Source organism: Schistocerca piceifrons, chromosome 2, assembly GCF_021461385.2.
Source record: "Schistocerca piceifrons isolate TAMUIC-IGC-003096 chromosome 2, iqSchPice1.1, whole genome shotgun sequence".
NCBI lineage: Eukaryota > Metazoa > Arthropoda > Insecta > Orthoptera > Acrididae > Schistocerca > Schistocerca piceifrons.
In genome coordinates, this window is record NC_060139.1 from 964,677,954 (window position 1) to 964,699,040 (window position 21,087).

At 43.7% G+C, this 21,087-nt stretch overlaps 1 protein-coding gene across 1 annotated transcript in view; it reads right to left on the reverse strand.

Moving 5' to 3' along the window:
- Positions 1 to 11,073, reverse strand: part of LOC124776584 — a 244,231-nt gene extending 233,158 nt beyond the window's left edge. Inside the window, exon 1 of the mRNA XM_047251636.1 lies at positions 10,972 to 11,073. Coding sequence (XP_047107592.1) covers positions 10,972 to 11,026 — 55 coding nt within the window. The 5' untranslated portion in view covers positions 11,027 to 11,073. The remainder of the gene's footprint in view (positions 1 to 10,971) is intronic.
- Between the last annotated feature and the right edge of the window lie 10,014 nt (positions 11,074 to 21,087).

A 21,087-nucleotide genomic window follows, 5' to 3' on the forward strand; every position in this document is an offset into this window, starting at 1 on the left:
CATTTTGAAACATACAATTTTCTACCTATTTTGATCTTTTCAAGTACAGCATCATGTTTTGCGAAACAAAAAAAAAATATGTTTCAGATAAAACTGATGTATTTGTTTCCGTATAATCCAAATCTGCAGCGAAAAATGTGGGTTACCATTCAAGATTTCAAAGTTGCTCTCCCCCCCCCCCCCCCCCAATCCACCACCCGTCACCAAACACGGGTTGGAGTAGGAAATTCCAGTTTCGTATCATTGGATGTCTCCCTTTGATACGTTCAAGATATTTCAGTGTCTTCAGACAAATGGAACACACTGTATACACTGCCGAAAGAAAATAAAAAAATGAAAATAAAATAAAATAAGATGTGAACCACCCAGAAGGGACGGAGGAGAGGAAATGAAACTTTACGAGCTGAGGAGGTATGCGATGTTATTTCAGTGATTACAATATAGTAAAATTTACAAAGAACTCTGCAGTATGAACTCATTTATCAGTATGGCATGGCACCTCAATAGCCTGGATGCATGAAATGATTCTGTTCTGAGACAAGCTAGTCTACAAGTAATGTAACAAGGCCTTGTTGTCGTCCATTCTAGCACTTCGATGCAACTGACAACCAAGCTGGTCTCTCACATGTTGTGCAGGGGATAGATTTGAGAATCTTCCTGCCACAGGAGTACAATATCATCCAGACAGTTCAAACACGTGTAGACGAGTATTGTCCCGCTGAAAAATTGCACCATGATACTGTCTCACGAGAGGTAGTACGTGACGACGCAAGATGTCTGTCACGTACCGTTGTCGCATCTGTGTTCCTCCAATCACTACCAGCCGGGATCTGGAGTCATATCCTCTGGATCCCAAGGCGCCTGGAGCAACAGCGCTGTGCCTCTCCCAAACTTTGGAAGAATGAGACCTCTGCCCAGAGCTCCGCCATAGTCGCCCACGGCGCACATCTGGGGTAATGTAGAACCTCGATTCATCGCTGAACATGGTGCGACACCATTCATGAGCAGTTCATGTTTCCCGGCTACGGTAGCGCTCCAGTCCTAGCCGTTTGCGTTGTGGTATTGACGGCAGCCTACGCATGTGGGGGTAATACTCCAGGCCGTCTGCTGCTAGTCTCCAGCCAAGGGTGTGGGGTGACAAAGGATGTAGTAGGGAGTACTTGTTCTGGGAGGGCAGGCGCAGGTCTGAAGAAGCCAGACAGGGCCGACTGGAATCTTGACGACAAGTATGACTGCCCTCATGTTGCCATGTAGTCCGGCATCGGGTCACTGTCACATCCGACTCCCCCACAATCGTGGCAATTCCTGATTCGACCAACCAGCCAAATGGAGATACTCAATGAAGCCTCTTTCAAACTCTTTCAGATATATCATATCAGTAAGCGACATGTCTGTGTCACCCATAGTGATAATCAACATTTGACGCTTATATACCCCTTAGACCCTACCACGGCCGGTAATGACACTAAAAACGATGAAAAAATGCTCTCTTCTGGCCATCCTACCTGTTACAGAGAACTGCAACTCAGATGATACACCCGACGATGGCGTGTATGTGTACGAGGTTATATTGACATTCTGCCATGTCTTCAGGTTGCTTTAATTTTTTTTTTTTTGTGGGCGGTATTTAGTAAGCGAAAGTGTTGTTTGTCCGTTCCAGGTCAGAGGGGTATATACATATGCGATGGAGAGGTGCACGTGTCAGTTTACATTTGGAAGTCGATTAGAGCGGATCGAGGAAAAATTAAACCGTCAGAAAGTGAAAAAGATTCAAGTGAAAGTGAATTGTTTAAGGTTGTAAACAGTGTAGTAAGAGACATTTTAGTATATTAAGTAACACTAACATTCAAGTGAATACCGAAAAGTTGATGTGGAGATCTTGCCAGCGGTGAAAAGAAAAGAAAGAAACAGAAACAACTAAGAAAAAATGAAACTGCTGAAAAGCCAGAATCATTTTTTTATCATTTTGATTTGCAGCTCTTTGTGTTGGCGGTGTTTGCCGTTAGAATTGTTGGATGTGAGGTCCGCCAGTTATGCAAAACACCGTTTTTTCTCAGTACCCAAACATGTTTCGGCTCCACTGTGGGTTTTCGTTTTTATTTATTCTGTAATTTTTAACTTCACAGCGAAAGAGAATGAATAGACTGAGAGAAAACTTAAAAGATGAACAACGAGATGAAATTACAGAGGAGGTTCGAGTGCTACACTCAGCAGGTAGCCATAGAGAAACTGCCGAAGAAATCAGATTACGAACTGAACCAAGTAGAATTGCAATGAGTTTAGTTCGTGGAGGAAACAACCGCAAGCACATGAGCAAAACATTAGTGTATGGGAAGCGCAAAGAAAAGTAAGTAGATATTACAACTTGGCAGGTAAAAAATTCCGTTACAACAAGGCTAAAGATTACAAAAGCAGTTTTTCATTGGTAAAATAGATCAAGTATATCACTTCTGCGATGTCAAGAAATTTAGTAGAGAAATAGAAGGAATGTGTTGTGTGAGTGGCAAAATTTTGTTAGAACTATTGGAAGTTCTGTTGAATACTTCAGTGGATTTAAGAGTACTGCACAGTATTTTTGAGCATTCGACATGGTTTTGAGAGTGAAATACTAATTTGCTAACGATTTTTTAGTGTGTTCAGTTTTACGATGTTTTCGAATGTTCTAAGATGATCTGGAACGCTCTCACAAAACAAATAAAATAAATACCGGGTGAGGTGAGTCTCTTTCACGTAGTTAAAAAAGGTCTTACTTTCTATGGCAGGAAAAGACAGCCATAAAATATAAGAATTCCACAAACTGCTGTCGCTGTTTTCTGTGGAACCAATACGCACCTTCTCCATATGTCCATCTTGCGACATATCATGGGATAAAAGCTTTTACTATAACTTTATATAGCACGCATGACTCGTTCAACAATATACGTCCTACTTCATTAGCAATCGATTACTATCTTCAGGCCCCTTCTGAGATTCACAGCTTTTTAAACTTGATTGCCTCCGCCTATCAGAATACCGATGTTGAGACATTCGGTGTGCCGTACTGGGTAATGGGGCAAGCCTGCGAATTCACAATGAACAACATCATAGTAATGGGGAAGACGGCGGCAGTCAACGTTAACAAGCAGTACATTGCAGAATGTTCCTAAAATAATGTAATGTGACACTGAAATCAGTTTCAAATAAAATAAGAACTATAAATACAACTGAAAGTGTCAACCGTAGTACATAAAAATAATGCACTATAGTCATGCCATGAGATATCCGCGAGTAGTGAAGCCCTTGTGGCCATCTCTTTGGTAGTTCAGGCTGACTTACGAAAAAAACTGCTGGAACTTCTCCTGTCATGGGTATAGTACCACTGTAAAGTTTGAAATGTAAATGATACAATTCTCTCTCTCTCTCTCTCTCTCTCTCTCTCTCTCTCTCACACACACACACACACACACACACACACATACTACCACATTTTTAAAAAAAATTTCTCTTGCACTCGACATTGAGGTACTCGTAACCTCATGGCCGCAGAATTTCGTAATTTACAATTCACAGCACTATTGAATAGCCTCCCCACTTAGAACCCAGCGCCTGTTTGTGCCATAGTTGGAGGTGCACTTATCTGCTAGTCATGCGGATGCAGTGCCACGCCAAGATGAGGTGTGCCCATGAGGTACAGCAGTGGGCAGTCTGATGAAGGAACTGTAATGACAGTTACATCTTGGAGCTAGCACCTGAGTCCACGGATTGTGGCGGGCAAGTCGTTGGTGGTACACTGGGGACATGCATGGCACACTGGCTGAGCTTGTTTATTGAGTTGGCCTTACTGGCCGAGGGTGTCGCCAGTGTCGATGCAGCTCCCCGTGGACTGGGAACATACAGGCCACTGTCGCCACGATATTGACGGCCACAGTGGAGCACAGAGAGTTCGGAACGGCCAGCGACAGAGAATACTACTGGCGACTGGGAGTATGGGAAGAGCCACCAGGAGAGGCGAAGCATGTACCGTGGCTGCCGGGTGGACAGACAGCTGTGGCTTGGTGGTGCCCTGCTGTCAGCTTGAGGCATTGTTTCAGATAGAGCAGCGGAAGGTGCTTAGCTTTGCGGTTCCTGGGAACCCAGCAAAGCTAGGTGTGAAGAGTTGGTCGCTGTGGCGTGTTAGCGGATACGACAGAGGAGACTGAATGTGGCGTGACCTGTGCTTAGCCTGTAGTACATATGACCGAGTCAGGGCTGGCCTACCGAAGTCACCTATTTGTTGTATTTCAGAAACACTACGAGGCTGCTTTCAGTCTCCTGTATTTAGCCGAAGTAGTTCTACTTGATCGAAGTGACTCTAGTGAGATTTTACTTACTGGTGCTGCTGTATTCCATGGCTTTATTGTTTTTATCTTTTGTGTACTTCAGGGTGTACATATGGCTGGTTTTATTGTGAATTTTGTCTGTCTTGTATTAATTGTTTAGTACTAAATAAAGCGTCAGATTTGGTTTGGTAAAGTTAAGTATTTAGTTCTGGGACACGACCTCATACTGAGTATTCTCGTAGTCTCCTTTTACTTTTTGTTGTTGTCTTTGTATATTAATTCATGCCCCTTTTTTTGTAAAGCTAAATCAATCCAGAGGAGCTAATTATTTGATACTCTGTTGTATTATATCAGGTAATAGTTTTTTGTTATTTGTTATATTAATCTGAGCCCCTTTATTGTAAAGTGTTTGTTTCTATCGTGGCACGTTTTATGCATTGTATTGCCTTGTATTTGGTCTTAAGTGATATTTTGTTAATCTCAGTACTGAGTACTCTGGTTTTTTTATTATTTTGTGTGATCTATGGGCTTTTTTCACTTATTAATAAACTGAATTACACTTCGTTAAGAGCTTACACCCACACGAACCACAGAAACTTTGCACTCCTACCGTTTCCTGAACCACGAGCCCTTCTTAACAAGCACAATCTCCTTCTCCTTTTCTTTTCCAGGTTCTCGATGGAGTTGGCATTGTTACAAGGCTTGTAGCAATATTACTGGTAATTGGTGTCTGCATGTACCCCTGACGCCACTTGACCAGTAGAATGTTATGGGTTAAATCCCAAACTGAGCGAATCACTCGGCCACACACACTTTCGTCATTCCGTGTTTTACAGGGTGCTTCTAAATAGTATGGTAAGTGGTATTCGTTTAAAAAATCAGATGACAAGAAAAATTTCTGAGCAAGGTAGGGCAGTGGTTAGCACAATGGAGTCGCATTTGGAACGACAAAGGTTCAAGTCCCGGTCCGGCCACCCAGGTTTAGGTTTTTCGTGATTTCCCTAAATCGCTCCAGGCAAATGTCAAGATGGTTCCAATGACCGCAGTGTCGACGGGATGTTAAACTGTAATCTTCATTGGCGGTCGGAGTGGCCGTGCGGTTCTAGGCGCTACAGTCTGGAACCGAGCGACCGCTACGGTCGCAGGTTCGAATCCTGCCTCGGGCATGTATGTGTGTGATGTCCTTAGGTTAGTTAGGTTTAAGTAGTTATACGTTCTAGGCGACTGATGACCTGAGAAGTTAAATCGCGTAGTGCTCAGAGCCATTTGAACCATTTGCAATCTTCATTCACACATTTTATGCGAAGAAAATACCGTTATGAGCAACGTATTTTGTGTACGTGGCGTCCCATAGCTTATAAGCATTTGAAAAAATGGTAATGAATACAGGTAGAAGTTGATACGAGTTAATAAGGGGAAAATCAGGACGGGGTGAATCGTGAATTGGAGTTGTGTTTGGGATAGAGACCTACTAGGCCAATATATGCAGCTGTGTTAGCTGTACTGCCAAGGTGACACAGTAGATAGCACATCTGCCTCGTGAGGAGGAGACCTGGTTTCGAATCCCAGCATTTGTACAAATTTTAATCCAGTGCTTCCACCTGTATTCATTATCATAGAAAAAGCTGAGACTTAATACGTCTCTGCAACACATAAATTCTTCTGATTAACATATCATCTCAGCCTGATGTACAGGCAGGATTATCCTCTTTTGGTTCAATGGTAAGGCGCTATTCCAGTGTTAGAAGGCCTCTGCAAAACTGATATGAGTTAAGAAGGGGAACATCAGGATGGACTGAGGCGTGGAGTCTGTATTAGAGAGGGAGACGTATTAAGGCATTCCATACAGCTGTGTTAGCAGCTGTTTCAGAGTGACGCAACGGTTAGTGCATCTGCTAAGTTCGTACAAGATCCAGTGTCGAATCCCGGTCTTGATACAAGTTTTAATTCAGTGTTTCAGCCTGTATTCATTATCATGGATAAAGTTGAAACTCAGCACGTCTCTGAAACATGGTGTACAGATCCGGAGGTCTAGTTTTGTTAAACCTTGATGACATGAGAGCTTCACAAAAAGGTTGCGATCGTGATAGTTTTGGAGACGCACACTGAAAAAGCCCAGTAACGGTATAGACCTCGTGTCGTGTTCTCATTCACTGCGTTTAGTGATCAGTGATCACTAAGCTATAACAGACGATGTACATCTACGTACACTCACTAAAGAGGAAACAGATACAAAAATTATGTGGAACAATGTTACTGTCGGTTTATGTCCGTTTTCTTCATCAATACGCCAGTAATCCAAACACAGAAAATCCATTAGCAACATTTCATTCATGGAGTGATTCCGTTTTCAGGATGAAGTTTGCTGTTCTCTTGTCCGATGTACCTTTAATGATACCGCTGTCAAAGGATGTATGGCGATCCGGGAGCCTACAGACCAGTAATACGAGTGCGCTGAGTACACCGGACTTCACGGCGGTTATAACTGGTAGGATATGGTTGGGATAACTTCCTGCATCCACCATTAAAAAGAAACTACGCGAATATTATGCGCAACTGAAGCGCGTCTTGCGTCTATGGAATCTCTGTATTTTGAAAACAAAATGTTTGTTAAGTGTAAAACAGTCATATCATTAACAGAATTCGAGACTGAAAGTGTAATTATTACGATCTTACCCATTCTTTCATTCAATACATTATATTTCATACACACTCATACGAGTCGCTCAACACTAGCAAGGGGACCCACCTAATCATCACCGATTTCATGTTAATGTGTGTTATAAGCAGGGGATGGCCTTAAACGGAAGTGGGAGATCCAAACGGCCAAGCGTTTAGAAGAACGTAGCATTTTTAGCGCTAGATGGGCGAGATATGAGGCATATGTGTAAACGTAGTGACCAGGCAGCGACTGGCGCTGCGGAAAGAATACGGAACGATAACCCGAGGGTCGTCGGGTCGACTCACTATGTGGAAACCTTTCTTTTATTTTCAATTTTTACCTTACTTACAGAGCAAATAAATAGAAATAAAGCTCAGTGTATGGCATTTTTTAATATTTTCATTAAAGACATGACAAGGAAAGGCAAAAACAAATTGGGATTGCAAATAAATTTCCGGGTTGGGATTGTAGGGCGTACACGAGAACTTTGTATACAAAATTAGAGTCTTTCATTATTTCACAGCTGATGATTTACGGTGCTGTGGTAATATTCATAGAAAACACTGGCCACTTACTGTTCACTCGTAGCTGCCGAGGGCTGCTCGAAAATCAACGGAAGCCCTGTAGGTTTTAATTACAATCCGTTCTTGGAAAGTTACTTGCAGAGTCCTTGAGGACGCTGCGACTGAGTCTTTTCTTGGGAATTACTTGCCTTTCCTTTTCATGGCTTTTATGAAGATAATAGAGAAAATATACTGAGCATTACTGCGGTTTATCTGCAGTGTAAGTAAAGTAAAAATTGCAAATAAACAACGGAAAAAAGTTTCTGCATTGGGACTCGACTCCCAGACCCTCCCTGCCGGCCTGAGTGGCCAAGCGGTTCTAGGCACTACAGTCTGGAGCCGCGCGATCGCTACGGTCGCAGGTTCGAATCCTGCCTCGGGCATGGATGTGTGTGTTGTCCTTAGGTTAGTTAGGTTTAAGTAGTTCTAAGTTCTAGGGGACTGATGACCTCAGCAGTTAAGTCCCATAGTGCTCAGAGCCATTTGAACCAAACCCTCCGATGTAAATAGCTAATGTATGAACCGACCCACACAAACACTCAAAAAGCTTCACCTTGTATCATATACCATAAATCAGTGATTACGAGTAGGCGTGGTTCTCTTGTGAATGATACGGTGATCAAAAGTAAACAAAAAATAATTGCGCTTCACAATTCCCTCCGCCAAGGTGGTTCAAATGGCTCTGAGCACTATGGGACTTAACATCGGAGGTCATCAGTCCCCTAGAACTTAGAACTACTTAAACCTAACTAACCTAAGGGCATCACACACATCCAAGCCCTAGGCAGGATTCGAATCTGCGACTGTGGCAGTCGCGCGGTCCCGGACTGAAGCGCCTATAACCGCTCGGCCACCGTGGCCGTCTCTCTGCCAAGAGTGAGATACGTTAACCGGCAACATCTTCAGTGTGTAGTGGTGTAGAATGTGCTTCTTTCGATGGAAATATACTTTCGATAAATGCAGTCCTAGTACAAACAGTAGAAGTGAGTTTATACTAGGAATCTGCTGGTCAAACCAAAGGCCACAGATAAGAACGCTTCGTTGCGATTAGACGGGTGGGAAACGTGGTTACCAACGGACTCCACAACAATGGAAGAGCATGATTTGAACTGACAGACTATGATACCGACTTTGACTGTCTGTTAGACGCATATGGTCCCACTGAATGTGAAGTAAGTACCACAGGACATTGCTCCCACTGCAAAATTTAACGGACATCATAGGAAGGACGTATATTTTGTGATTTGGTCTCGATCCATTTCTCGATCCATCAGTATTAGCCCTTCTAAACTTCAGTTAAGAAGCCTACCAGGACTCAGTGGATGACTATTTGGCTCCAGTACTGGGCCAACAATTACGAACCAGAACTTTCCATTTTTACCTTGACTGTTCAGTAATGCAAGGGAGACTTTTAAACTCCATATTTAGCCAAGTTAGCCCTCAAAACGAGTGCAGCACATTTCGCAGCTTTGCAGGAGGAACAGAAGAAAACCTCGGGTTACGTGTGCCGCAACACTGTAGATAGTCTCTCGGCGTGGCATTCGTAGACGCTGTGGTAATAAGATAAGGGCAGCTGTACGTCGTATGACATTGTGACCTCTCTAAGTAAGCAACTTGCTTCCAAACTCTGACTTTAAATTGAAATATAGTGTACATCGAATGTGGCGATGTACCTTCATGTAAAATTCTGAATGCTGCAATTCAGCAAATACTAATAGGAAATACACTTGCTGGAGGTAACTTCGCGAATAGGTCGCAGGAAACCCACAAAGCGTGGAAAACTATTATTCCTATATATATAGAGCAAATACAGAGATAAGGTGTAGTAGTATTCACGGTACGCAAAAGTGACAGCTATTTTCTGTATAGTTACTATAATGAGTGATCATAAAGTTTACGTTTGACAGCGTTGCTGCAGCTTACATGCAACCCAGGGCGACTGATGCGGCTATGTTGCACCGACATGCAGTCAAGGGATAGTGTGGCCTTCGAACGATACTAAATTTCGTGTCTTCTAAAATACTGAAGCAAGTATATGGAAGCACTTTTCAAAAGATTCTTTGAGACTTATGAAAGGAGGAGCACAATTAAATGACACTTCTGAATGTTGGCAGTGAATGTTCTTGAAGAAATTGTGAATGATCCAGATGTGAGGATCAGTTCTTCTGCCATATGCTGTTTCAGACGAGCTAGTCTTTGTTTACACAACAACAGAGCTGAAACTGCAGTGTTTCAGCAATGGGCACCTTCACATTTAGCAAAATTACTGGCTGTTTTGTAGTAAAACGTTTCATTTCAAACGCTGACAAACGTTGCATTTCAAATTCAAAGACCACCGAGATGTCGAAGAAGGATGTACGTCGGACCACACAAAAATTATTGATTCCATATATCGGTAGACAAAAAAGTTGCCAGCATGGAGCATACTGAAAAATACTCATGTTTTGTGTATTACCACACTTCGGAAATCTGTCTTTATACGCCATCACTGCTTTCTAAAATATTTAACGGCAACAGTCTAGGTGGCTCACCAAATGTACAGGGGAAAACTATTCGTTTATGAGGGAAAAACATTAGGTAAGAAGTTTAAACTGCATCAGAATAAAAGGAAAAGTAAGACATATTTTCAGTAGCTGGCGCACAACAGACCGTACTTACACATCGGAAATTATATTATTGCTACCAGTTTTGGTGATCAGAAACCATGATCAGGCACAGGAAATTTTTCAGTCACTGTATAAATGTGGATTCATACATGTTCAGCCTCGCTCTGTCATGCGTCAGAAACTGACACTGAACGTGACGATTACAATGTTAAAACACTGAATCTTCTGCACAAATTTTCTCTGGCTTAAGTTGCTTTTTGAAAATTTTCGAAATTGGCAGCAGTAACGAATGTTTTCCAGAGCAGCACATGATTGAACAATATGATTTTTTATGTGAAAAGTTAGACTTAAACTTAACGGTTAAAACTATCTACATTTACAGTGTTTGCATCATACCAGTGTACGTTTCGAAGTCACAGTTTCATCGTCAGGACTTCAGTTTACATATAAGGATATCAACACGCCAGGTACGCGTAGCTGAGCATTCATAAATGCAGTTTGCGAAATGGTGGGAATTATATACCCTACAACAATTTCGCAAATTGTATTTAAAAATGCACTACAGATCCCACATGAGAGTACATGTATCTGGCGTGTTGACATTCCTATACAGAAATAGAAGTCCAGACAATGAAGCTGGGTACCCTGGCATGGTAAAAACAATGATAATGTAGATGCTTTTTAATAATAGCTTTATCATTAATTTTATGCTCTCGGTTTGTTAAGAATAGCCGCTGTAGTTTCCATGACGTCTGAAGGGCAAGAGGAAGCAAGAATGTAATTTTGAGGAGTAGCAAAGTGTCAGGTGGGCAGCTCGGTGGGACAGTGGCAGGTGTTGTTACCTGTGGGAGCTAGTGCGGCGCACACGAGGACGGCAGCGAAGACGGCGCACAGCATGCTGGCGGGGGCAGCTGCTGGCGTGCGGAGGCGGCGGCGGCGGCAGCGGCGGGCGGCCGAGTGAGGCGGCCGGGGGCAGAGGCGCCGGGCGCCGCCCCCACCACGACACGCCACCGGCTGCGCGCGCAGCCTGCCGGCGCACCGCCCGAGTTATTGCCGCTCGCCTTACCCCCGCCCGGCGACCAACAAAACAAAAGCGCAGCAGACACACGCACCTGCGACGTGCTTGGACGAGCGCGGCGACTGAAGCCCGTTTTGCACGGGCGACTTTCAGGTCACAATCGACTACTCGTGGTGGGTGAACATCATCTGCCTGTTACATCGCAGATAATAAACGGGGTGCCACCGTGATGGTGTTACAAATCTTCGGAGTTGACAGAGAAGGGAAAATGTACCGAGTGGTTACAATTAAACTGACGGTGTTCCAAAGGCTGCAGTGTGCGGTGTATACGTCGCAGGATGCTGAAACAACCAAAGCTATGTAACGGTCACAATAACTGAGGTAAACAGCGTGTAAACTGTGTACAATTATTGTGAGCGTTACATAGCTTTGGTAACTGATTATAAATTGACACCAGTGCCTATGAGTTTAATTTGTACACTACAGCACTGAACATGATCACTATGTGATTGAAAATCGATTTTGCTGTCAATAAACCATCAAAATTACGGCCAACGCTGACCTTCCTTCTAATTTCACGTATATCGTCGTTGTGCACACAGGTCTCTATGGAGTCGCCAATCAACCGTAGAATATATTTGACAACAATGAAATCGTCGATTTACTTCTTGAGTGGTTCAGAATTGTGCTGTTAAATTCACTTGATAGTTCCTTGTCATTTCCGATAAATATTCTGAATGATTCTCAGTTTAGGGTCTCCATTCGGTTGTTAAATTTATTATTTTTCTTGTAAGACGGTAGATTCTATAACTAATCATATACTTAACATTGAAAATCATCTGTTTTATCGATCACTACAACAATGAAACCGTACGCCAGGTACCGGCAACTCGCTAGAAAAGTGGTAATGCTACCGCTTTGTAAGGGGAAGACGCATTAGCTCTAACTTCTAATCTCTCTGTATATCTAGACAAGTTGTTTGCTTTTTACTTCTGCTCTTTCGGAGCTCTAGTCTTCTGGATGGAAAACGTGTAAGGAAAATCTTAACTTCTCCATCTTAAGCCTTGTGGCAGACATGAATTCTAATTCCTTAGATATATAGGCGAAATTTTTAACGGGTTGTGGTGTTGTATCCTTGTTAAAATTTATATTTTTCTGCTTCTACCAACATACTTTTTACTATTTTGTAAATACACAATTCGATTGAGTATGTGTGGCGTGGGGTAATTTGTTAACTTAGTTTCTTTATGAGTCTACTCTTACTGCCTTCATCAAAAGAAGTGATGGCAGATAATTTATAACGAATAATATATTGTACTACAAAAGTATTGTCTTCTGAAGAGTAAAATAAAGTTATAGTGTGGTTACTTGGAAACTTTATCAACTACACCATGAACAACAAGGCCAAAACAACATACTGGAGTTTGATTAATATGTCTACATATATGTAAGGAAACTACATTCCAGAAGCAAAAAAATCACCAAAAATACTTTGGGAATATGCTTTTCGGAAAACAAAGAATCAAATAATGAAAAGCAGGTGACATATGATGCATGAAAGAGGGGATAGATGACATGGGTAAAGATCGGTAGGGTCTTCATTTGCTCCAGGACTGCTACAGTAGTGATGGAGGCACTGAAAAAGTATTGCTTGCAGTTGTTGAAGACCATAATTTACATTCGTAAGAGTTTGATAAGTTTCAACTCAAATAAGTTACAATCCAACATTTATTCATTTGATGAGACCTTTGAAGTTCTAAACGCGATTTTTCTTTTTTTGTTCATTTATTTGTGTGAATGCGAAGGATTATGGTTCAAATGGCTCTGAGCACTATGGGACTTAACATCTGAGGTCATCAGTCCCCTAGACTTAGAACTACTTAAAACCAACTAACCTAAGGACATCACACACATACATGCCCGAGGCAGGATTCAGATCTGTGACCGTAGCGGTAGCGCGGTTCCAGACTGAAGCGCCTAGAACCGCTCCGCCACACCGGCCGGTGCTCCTGGATAGTTTCTTTTGTGAAATCAACAGAGCGTACACGGGTGTTCTCGTTTAGTAGCAACACCGGATGCAGTTTCCTTAGTCGCTGTTCCAATGTTGCCTACCGCAGGCCTCTCAGTTGTTGGCAGCAGCTGGAATCTATGATGGGCACATCCCTGGATTGCAGTTCTTAACGCAAATCACCTTTTTGTGCCGGTGCATAACGTCATATTCTGAGGTTGCACTAGCCCTTGTTTCAGATACCTTGCTATGGCCAATCATTATTTTCTCTTATGAAGTTAACACTCGGTGGTTCGAACCCCGTCTGAACGACCTGATTTAGGTTTTCCATTAATTTCTTAAATCGATTAAGGAAATGTTGAGATATTTCCTGTGAAGGGAAACAGTTGATTTCTTTCCCCATCTTTTGCAGACGCAGTTTCTGCTTCGTCTCTAATGACCTCGCATCCGACGGGACCTTTAACCTTAGGCTTCCTTCTTTGTTTTTTCTTTAAAATTACCCATTGAATACAAGTGACACACGAAGGTTGAATGCCAGCATATCACCACATTTGCCAGTATCGGGTGAAGTACATTGGTAAATTGTAGAAACGTCATTCATCAAAACCCACTGGTATTCTTGAATGTTGTGAATACTTCACATTTAAACGATCGCATCTGAAACGAGAAAACGATTTTCTGATGTGATTTCTTCTACTCAGTCACCTCATACCTGGCATAAATGTTTCCAGCTACCTCTGCTTCCTGCAATCCTCTATCAGATGCAGAGAGAACAAAATGTTACAAATGTTATACTTCTTCCCCATTTCAGGCTCCGTTTTCTGGCGCGTAAACAACAATCCTCATAACCTCATAATGTGCAACGTTCAATAGATCATCAACGCAATAACAATTTAGTACCGCAAATAACGAATGTCGACTGAGAGACGTGCTTGTAACAACCTGTGTGACAAAACGCCAAACCAAATCTCCACGAAATTATGCATCAAGGCACTTTTTTCGGTAAATTTTGCCGTACCGGATTTCGTACATCAGTATTTATCACTTAATATGATATATGTGGAAAAGTCACTAGGCCCTCACTTACGCAGTTATAAAAGACGAAATGCGGTAAAAAATAAAGGCTCTCAGCAGCTAAGAGGCATATGTGACAGTCATTCTGCGACATTTTATATACGCTACGTGATCAAAAGTATCCGGATACCTGACTGAAAATGACTTACAAGTTCGTGGCGCCCTTCATCGGTAATGCCGGAATTCAATATGGAGTTGGCCCACCCTTAGCCCTGATGACAGCTTCCACTCTCGCAGTCATACGCTCAGTCATGTGCTGGGAGGTTTCTTGGGGAGTGGCAGCCCATTCTTCACGGAGTGCTGCACTGAGGAGAGGTATCGATGTTGGTCGGTGAGACCTGGCACGAAGTCGGCGTTCCAAAACATCCTAGAGGTGTTCTATAGGATTCAGGTCAGGAATCTGTGCAGGCCAGCCCTTGCAGAACTAGCACTTCTTTCAGGAGTGCCAGTTCTGCAAGGTTCGCGGGAGAGCTTCTGTAAAGCTTGGAATGTAGGAGACGAGGTACTGCTGGGGGAGGGTGAGTCGTGCTTGGGTAGCTCAGATGGTAGAGCACTTGCCCACGAAAAGCAAAGGTCCCGAGTTCGAGTCTCGATTTGGCACACAATATTAATCTGCCAGGAAGTTTCGTATCAGCGCACACTCAGCTGCAGAGTGAAAATCTCATTCTCTCTCTCTCTCTCTCTCTCTCTCTCTCTCTCTCTCTCTCTCTATATATATATATATATATATATATATATATATATATATATATATATATATATATGACCTTGTGGATAACATCGGAAGTTCACTGTGGCTATTTGCGGATGATGCTGTAGTGTATCGAGAGGTTGTAACCATGGATAATTGTACTGAAATGCAGGAGGATCTGCAACGCATTGACGCCTGGTGCAGGGAATGGCAATTGAATCTCAATGTAGACAAGTGTAATGTGGTAAGAATACATAGAAAAAAAGATCCCTTATGATTTAGCTAAAATATAGCAGGTCAGCAACTGGAAGCCTTTAATTCCATAAATTATCTGGGAGTCGGCATTAGGAGTGATTTAAAATAGAATGACCATATAAAATTAATCGTCGGTAACGCAGATGCCAGACTGAGATTCATTTTAAGAATCCTAAGGAAATGCAGTCCGAAAACAAAGGAAGTAAGTTACAGTACACTTGTTCGCCCACTGCTTGAATACTGCTCACCGGTGTGGGATCCGTACCGGATAGGGTTGATAGAAGAGATAGAGAAGATCCAACGGAGAGCAGCGCGTTTCGTTGCAGGATCGTTTAGTAATCGCGAAAGCGTTACTAATTTGATAAACTCCAGTGGAAGACTCTGCGAGAGAGACGCTCAGTAGCTCGGTACGGGCTTTTGTTGAAGTTTCGAGAACATACCTTCACCGAGGAGTCAATCAGCATATTGCTCCCTCCTACGTATATCTCGCGAAGAGACCATGAGGATAAAATCAGGGAGATTAGAGCCCACGCTGAGGCATACCGACAATCTTTCTTTCCACGAACAATACGAGACTGGAATAGAAGGGAGAACCGATAGAGGTATTCAAGGTACCCTCCGCCACACCCAGTCAGGTGGCTTGCGGAGTATGGATGTAGATGTAGATGTAGATGGTGAAAGTGTACGGTCTATAGCAAAATGGCGGTATCCAAAACTGGTGGCAAGGCAACTGTGTTGCACAATGGGCCATAGATGACAGGGGTGAAGGATGGCTGCAGAGATGTGTATGGGTGAACAGGCCCGCAACTGTTGAGCAACTGACTGCCCAGATGAACCAAGTGGTTACCAACAGTGTTTCCTCAATGATCATTCAGCGAACGTTGCTGTGTATAGGAATCAGCGGCAGACACCTGGTTCGTGCACCCTTACTGTCTGCTGTTCATTATCGACGAAAGAAGGAATTTGCGTGCCAGTACCGCATCTTGACGTCCACTGAGTGACGAAAGGTGGTCTTTTTACATGAATCACGCTTTACGCTCCATTAGAAAGATGGCCATTGATGTGTAAGGCCCTGCAACAATTGTCGGAAGATCCAGGCTAGAGGAGGAAACATTATGTTCTTGGAAATGTGTTCGTGGCATTCCGTTGGTGATGTCGTCATTCTGGAAGGCACAATGGACCAACACAAGTATGGATCTATCCTCGAGGACCATGTCCAACTCTACATGCAGTTTTCTCCATCCTCGGCATGGTGGCATCTTGCAGTAGGACAACGCAACATGTCACGCATTCACAGTGTACGTGCGTGGTTGGAAGAGCCCCAGGATCAGTTTACTATATTCCACTGGCCGCCAATTTCCCCGGTTTTAAACCCAGGTGTGAATCTGGGGAAGCACCTCAATCGGTTTGTTCGCGTCATGGATCCACAGCCGAGAATCCTTGAGCAACTGATCACGACTGTGGAATCAGCATGGCTCCGGTTCTCTGTTTGTACCTTCTAGATCCCCACTGACTCTCTTACGGCATGTCTCGCAGCTTTTCACACTGCGAAGGCCTTTCACAGGTAGTCATATTCACTGACTTGACCAAGTATGTAGAAATATGACTAATGTACACTTGGTCGATCACTTCATCAACAGTCACTCGACTGTTAGTCAAATTCAGGTCACGGAATTTCTCAATGTTGTTGCCAGTGGTAAATGTGGCTGGGCATCTTGCTCTTCCTTTGGGCCTTTATGTCTGTTCAGCCCCTTTTGAATTGTTCGGTCCATTAGTACACACTTCGTTTTTTCTAAGAGAACTAATAGTCCTGAACAATATAAACATTTTCACATATTCAGTAAGTCACCTGTTATTTGGCTTTACATGACAGTATTTATTGCTCCATATTTCGCGGGTTTTTGTCAACCACACTCACCCACTGACATGCACCACGGCTGGACTACCTTACTAACAGGTAAATCGCATTCATAATATACTTAATGAGATATACGTCGGTATGCATCTCATATCTAGAATGGTATTCATGCTTTCTCCCATGCCATATATTCTGAGATGGGCAATGCCAGATTTCTCAGCCAGTAAATTTATAAAATTAGTATATCATATCCTTCCATAATAAGAGAAATAAATTTATGTAGTTGCTTTTTTGCGTCTACGAAAAAAGTCACATGCTGGTGTGTCGTGAAAGTTTGAAACGTACTTTAGTGTGCCCCAAAGGAGAAAATACTGAGAAAAGAGGGTCTAACATACCGTTTTGGACCCTGTTAGAGAAGATACGTAATTTATCTGTTCATCTGCATCTACAGTCTGTAAGATACCATACTTGTACGTGAATAAAACAAGTTTTGCTGCACAGGAGTGGTTTTTCCTGAATCGGTGTTCATTCTTAGAGAGCAGGTTCATTTTTTTTCAAGAACTTAATATTTGAGCTTAAAGAATGCAATAGGGCCCTGGTCTGTAACTCTACGCATTCGTTTATTTGCCTTCTTATAAATAGACGGGTTGTGTTATTTTCCAGTCTCAAGGGTATAGGCGACTATCCTGTTAGGAGTGAAGCATAACACTGAAAGATATCTGGACTTTTAGATGTAAAAGATGAGATGAATTTAAACTGAGTGGTTTGGATGATGATGATGTTGGTTTGTGGGACGCTCAACATCATGGTAATCAGCGCCCGTACAAGTTCCAATCTTTCCATTTCCAGTCACGCCACAGCCCAAATGATGATGAGGACAACACAAACACACAGTCGCCAGGTGGACAAAATCCCCGACCCCGCCGGGAATCGAATGCGCGACTCCGTGACCCAGAGGCAGTAACGCTACCCACTAGACCACGAGCTACGGAGTGGTTTACAGGTTTACTGGTTAATTCATAAAGAGAACTCTCTCACCATGTCAGGTTTCGACAAAATACCCTAGAGTTAAGTAATTTACTAGACCTGATTGAAGAGATTTTTGTTAGGAGCATGTCTCATATACGATCCGTTGCATAGGTGATTTATTATAATTCAGTCAGTTTGGTGCTCGAGACTGACAGCTCGATTTGATTTTATGTGTGTTATCATTCGCCTAAAGCTGGCAGTGGCCGCTCTGGGGACGCTGCCCGTTGGGTTTGGTGAGGCTTCTTCTAGCAGTGAGCTGAGGCTCACGTGGAGTCGTCCCTCGAAGCGAAACTGTGAAGTTATGGCCGATGGCTGTGACTTGTTGTCGGCATAAGTCAGTGTTCATCTGAGGACTTTCTTGCAGAGTGTATGTGGTAACGCTGATGTCCGAGTCTGGTATGAGCAAACGGTAAATATCATTTTCACTCAGCTATGGACAGTCAGTGTATCCTCTTGCTGGGTATCACTTGTGGATTACAAGACGCGATGGTGCCTTGATACAGCAGGATCATTTCTGCACCTTCATCTATTTATACATTTACTTAGATACTTGGAAAGCCACCGTACGGTGCGTGGCCGAGGGTACCCTGTACCACTACCAGTAATTTCCTTTCCTGTTCCACTCGCAGATAGAGCGAGAGAAAAACGATTGTCTATATGCCTCCGCATGAACCCTAATTTCTCGAATCTTATCCTCGTGGCCCTTAGGCGCAGTGTATGTTGGTGGCGGTAGAATCGTTCGGCAGTCAGCTTCTCTAAATTCTCTGCGTGGTGTTTCCCGATAAGAACGCCGCTTCCCTTTTGTGTTCCTGAAGCACCTTCCAAACACATACGTTGTGTTCGAACCCACTGGTAAGAAATCTAGCAGCCCATCTCTGAATTGCGTCGATGTCTTCCTTCACCCCGACCTGGTACGGATCCCAAACACTCGCCCAGTACTCAAGAATAGGTGAACCATCTTTCCTAAGCCGGCCGGGAGAGCGGTTCTAGGCGCTACAGTCTGGAACCGCGTGACCGCTACGGTCGCAGGTTCGAATCCTGCCTCGGGCATGGATGTGTGTGATGTCCTTAGGTTAGTTAGGTTTAACTAGTTCTAAGTTCTAGGTGACTGATGACCACAGCAGTTAAGTCCCATAGTGCTCAGAGCCATCTTTCCTAAAATTCTCCCAATAAAATGAAGTCGACAATTCGCCGTCCCTATCACAGCTTTCACATGCTCGTTCCATTTCATATCCTTTTGCAGCGTTACGCCCAGATATTTAAATGACGTGACTGTGTGAAGCAGGAAACTACTAAAGATGTATCCGAACATTACGGTTTTTTTCTACTTATCAGCATTAACTTCCATTTTTCCACATCACATTAACTGGAAATTTTGTCTAAGTCGTCTTGTATCTTCCTAGAGTCACTCAACTTCAAGGCCTTACCGCACACCACTGCATCTTCAGCAAACAACTGCCGATTGCAGCCCACCCTGTCCGCCAAATCATTTATGTGTGTAGAGAACAGTCCTACCACACTACCCTGGGGCACTCCCGACGATACACTTGTCTCTGATGAACATGCGACGTCGACGACAACGTATAGGGTTCTACACTACTTGCCATTAAAATTGCTACACCACGAAGATGACGTGCTACAGACGCGAAATTTAACCGACAGGAAGAATATGCTGTGATATCCAAATGATTAGCTTCTCAGAGCATTCACACAAGGTTGGCACCGGTGGCGACACCTACAACTTGCTGATATGAGGAAAGTTTCGGACCGATTTCTCATACACAAACAGCAGTTAAGCGGCGTTGCCTGGTGAAACGTTGTTGTCATGCCTCGTGTAAGGAGGAGAAATGCGAACCATAACGTTTCCGACTATGATAAATGTCGGATTGTAGCCCATCACGATTGCGGTTTATCGTGTCGCGACATTACTGCTCGCGTTGGTCGTGATCCAATGACTGTTAGCAGAATATGGAATCGGTGGCTCAGCAGGGTAATACGGAACGCCGTACTGGATCCCAACGGCCTCGTATCACTAGCAGTCGAGATGACAGGCATCTTATCTGCATGGCTGTAACGGATCGTGCAGCCACGTCTCGATCCCTGAGTCAACAGATGGGGACGTTTGCAAGACAACAACTATCTGCAAGAACGGTTCGACGACGTTTGCAGCAGCATGGACTATCAGCTCGGAGACCATGGCTGCGGTTACCCTTGACGCTTCATCACATACAGGCATGCCTCCGATGGTGTACTCAACAACGAACCTGGGTGCACGAATGGCAAACCGTCATTTTTTCGGATGAATCAGGTTCTTTTTACAGCATCATGATGTTAGCATCCGTGTTTGGTGACATCGCGGTGAACTCACATTGGAAGCGTGTATTCGTCATCGCCATACTGGCGTATCACCCGACATGATGGTATGGGGTGCCACTGGTTACACGTCTCGGTCACCTCTTGTTCGCGTTGACGGTACTTTGAACGGCGGACGTTACATTTCAGATGTGTTACGACCCGTGGCTCTACCCTTCATTCGATGCCTGCGAAACCCTACATTTCAGGAGGAAAATGTACGACCGCATGTTGCAGGTCCTGTACGGGCCTTTCTGGAAACAGAAAATGTTCGACTGCTGCCCTGGCCAGCACATTCTCCAGATCTGTCACCAACTGAAAACGTCTGCTCAATGGTGGCCGAGCAACTGGCTAGTCACAATACGCCAAATGGTTCAAATGGCTCTGAGCACTATGGGACTCAACTGCTGAGGTCATTAGTCCCCTAGAACTTAGAACTAGTTAAACCTAACTAACCTAAGGACATCACAAACATCCATGCCCGAGGCAGGATTCGAACCTGCGACCGTAGCGGTCTTGCGGTTCCAGACTGCAGCGCCTTTAACCGCACGGCCACTTCGGCCGGCACACAATACGCCAGTCACTACTCTTGATGAACTGTGGTACCGTGTTGAAGCTGCATGGGCAGCTGTACCTGTGCTCGCCATCCAAGTTCTGTTTGACTCAATGGCCC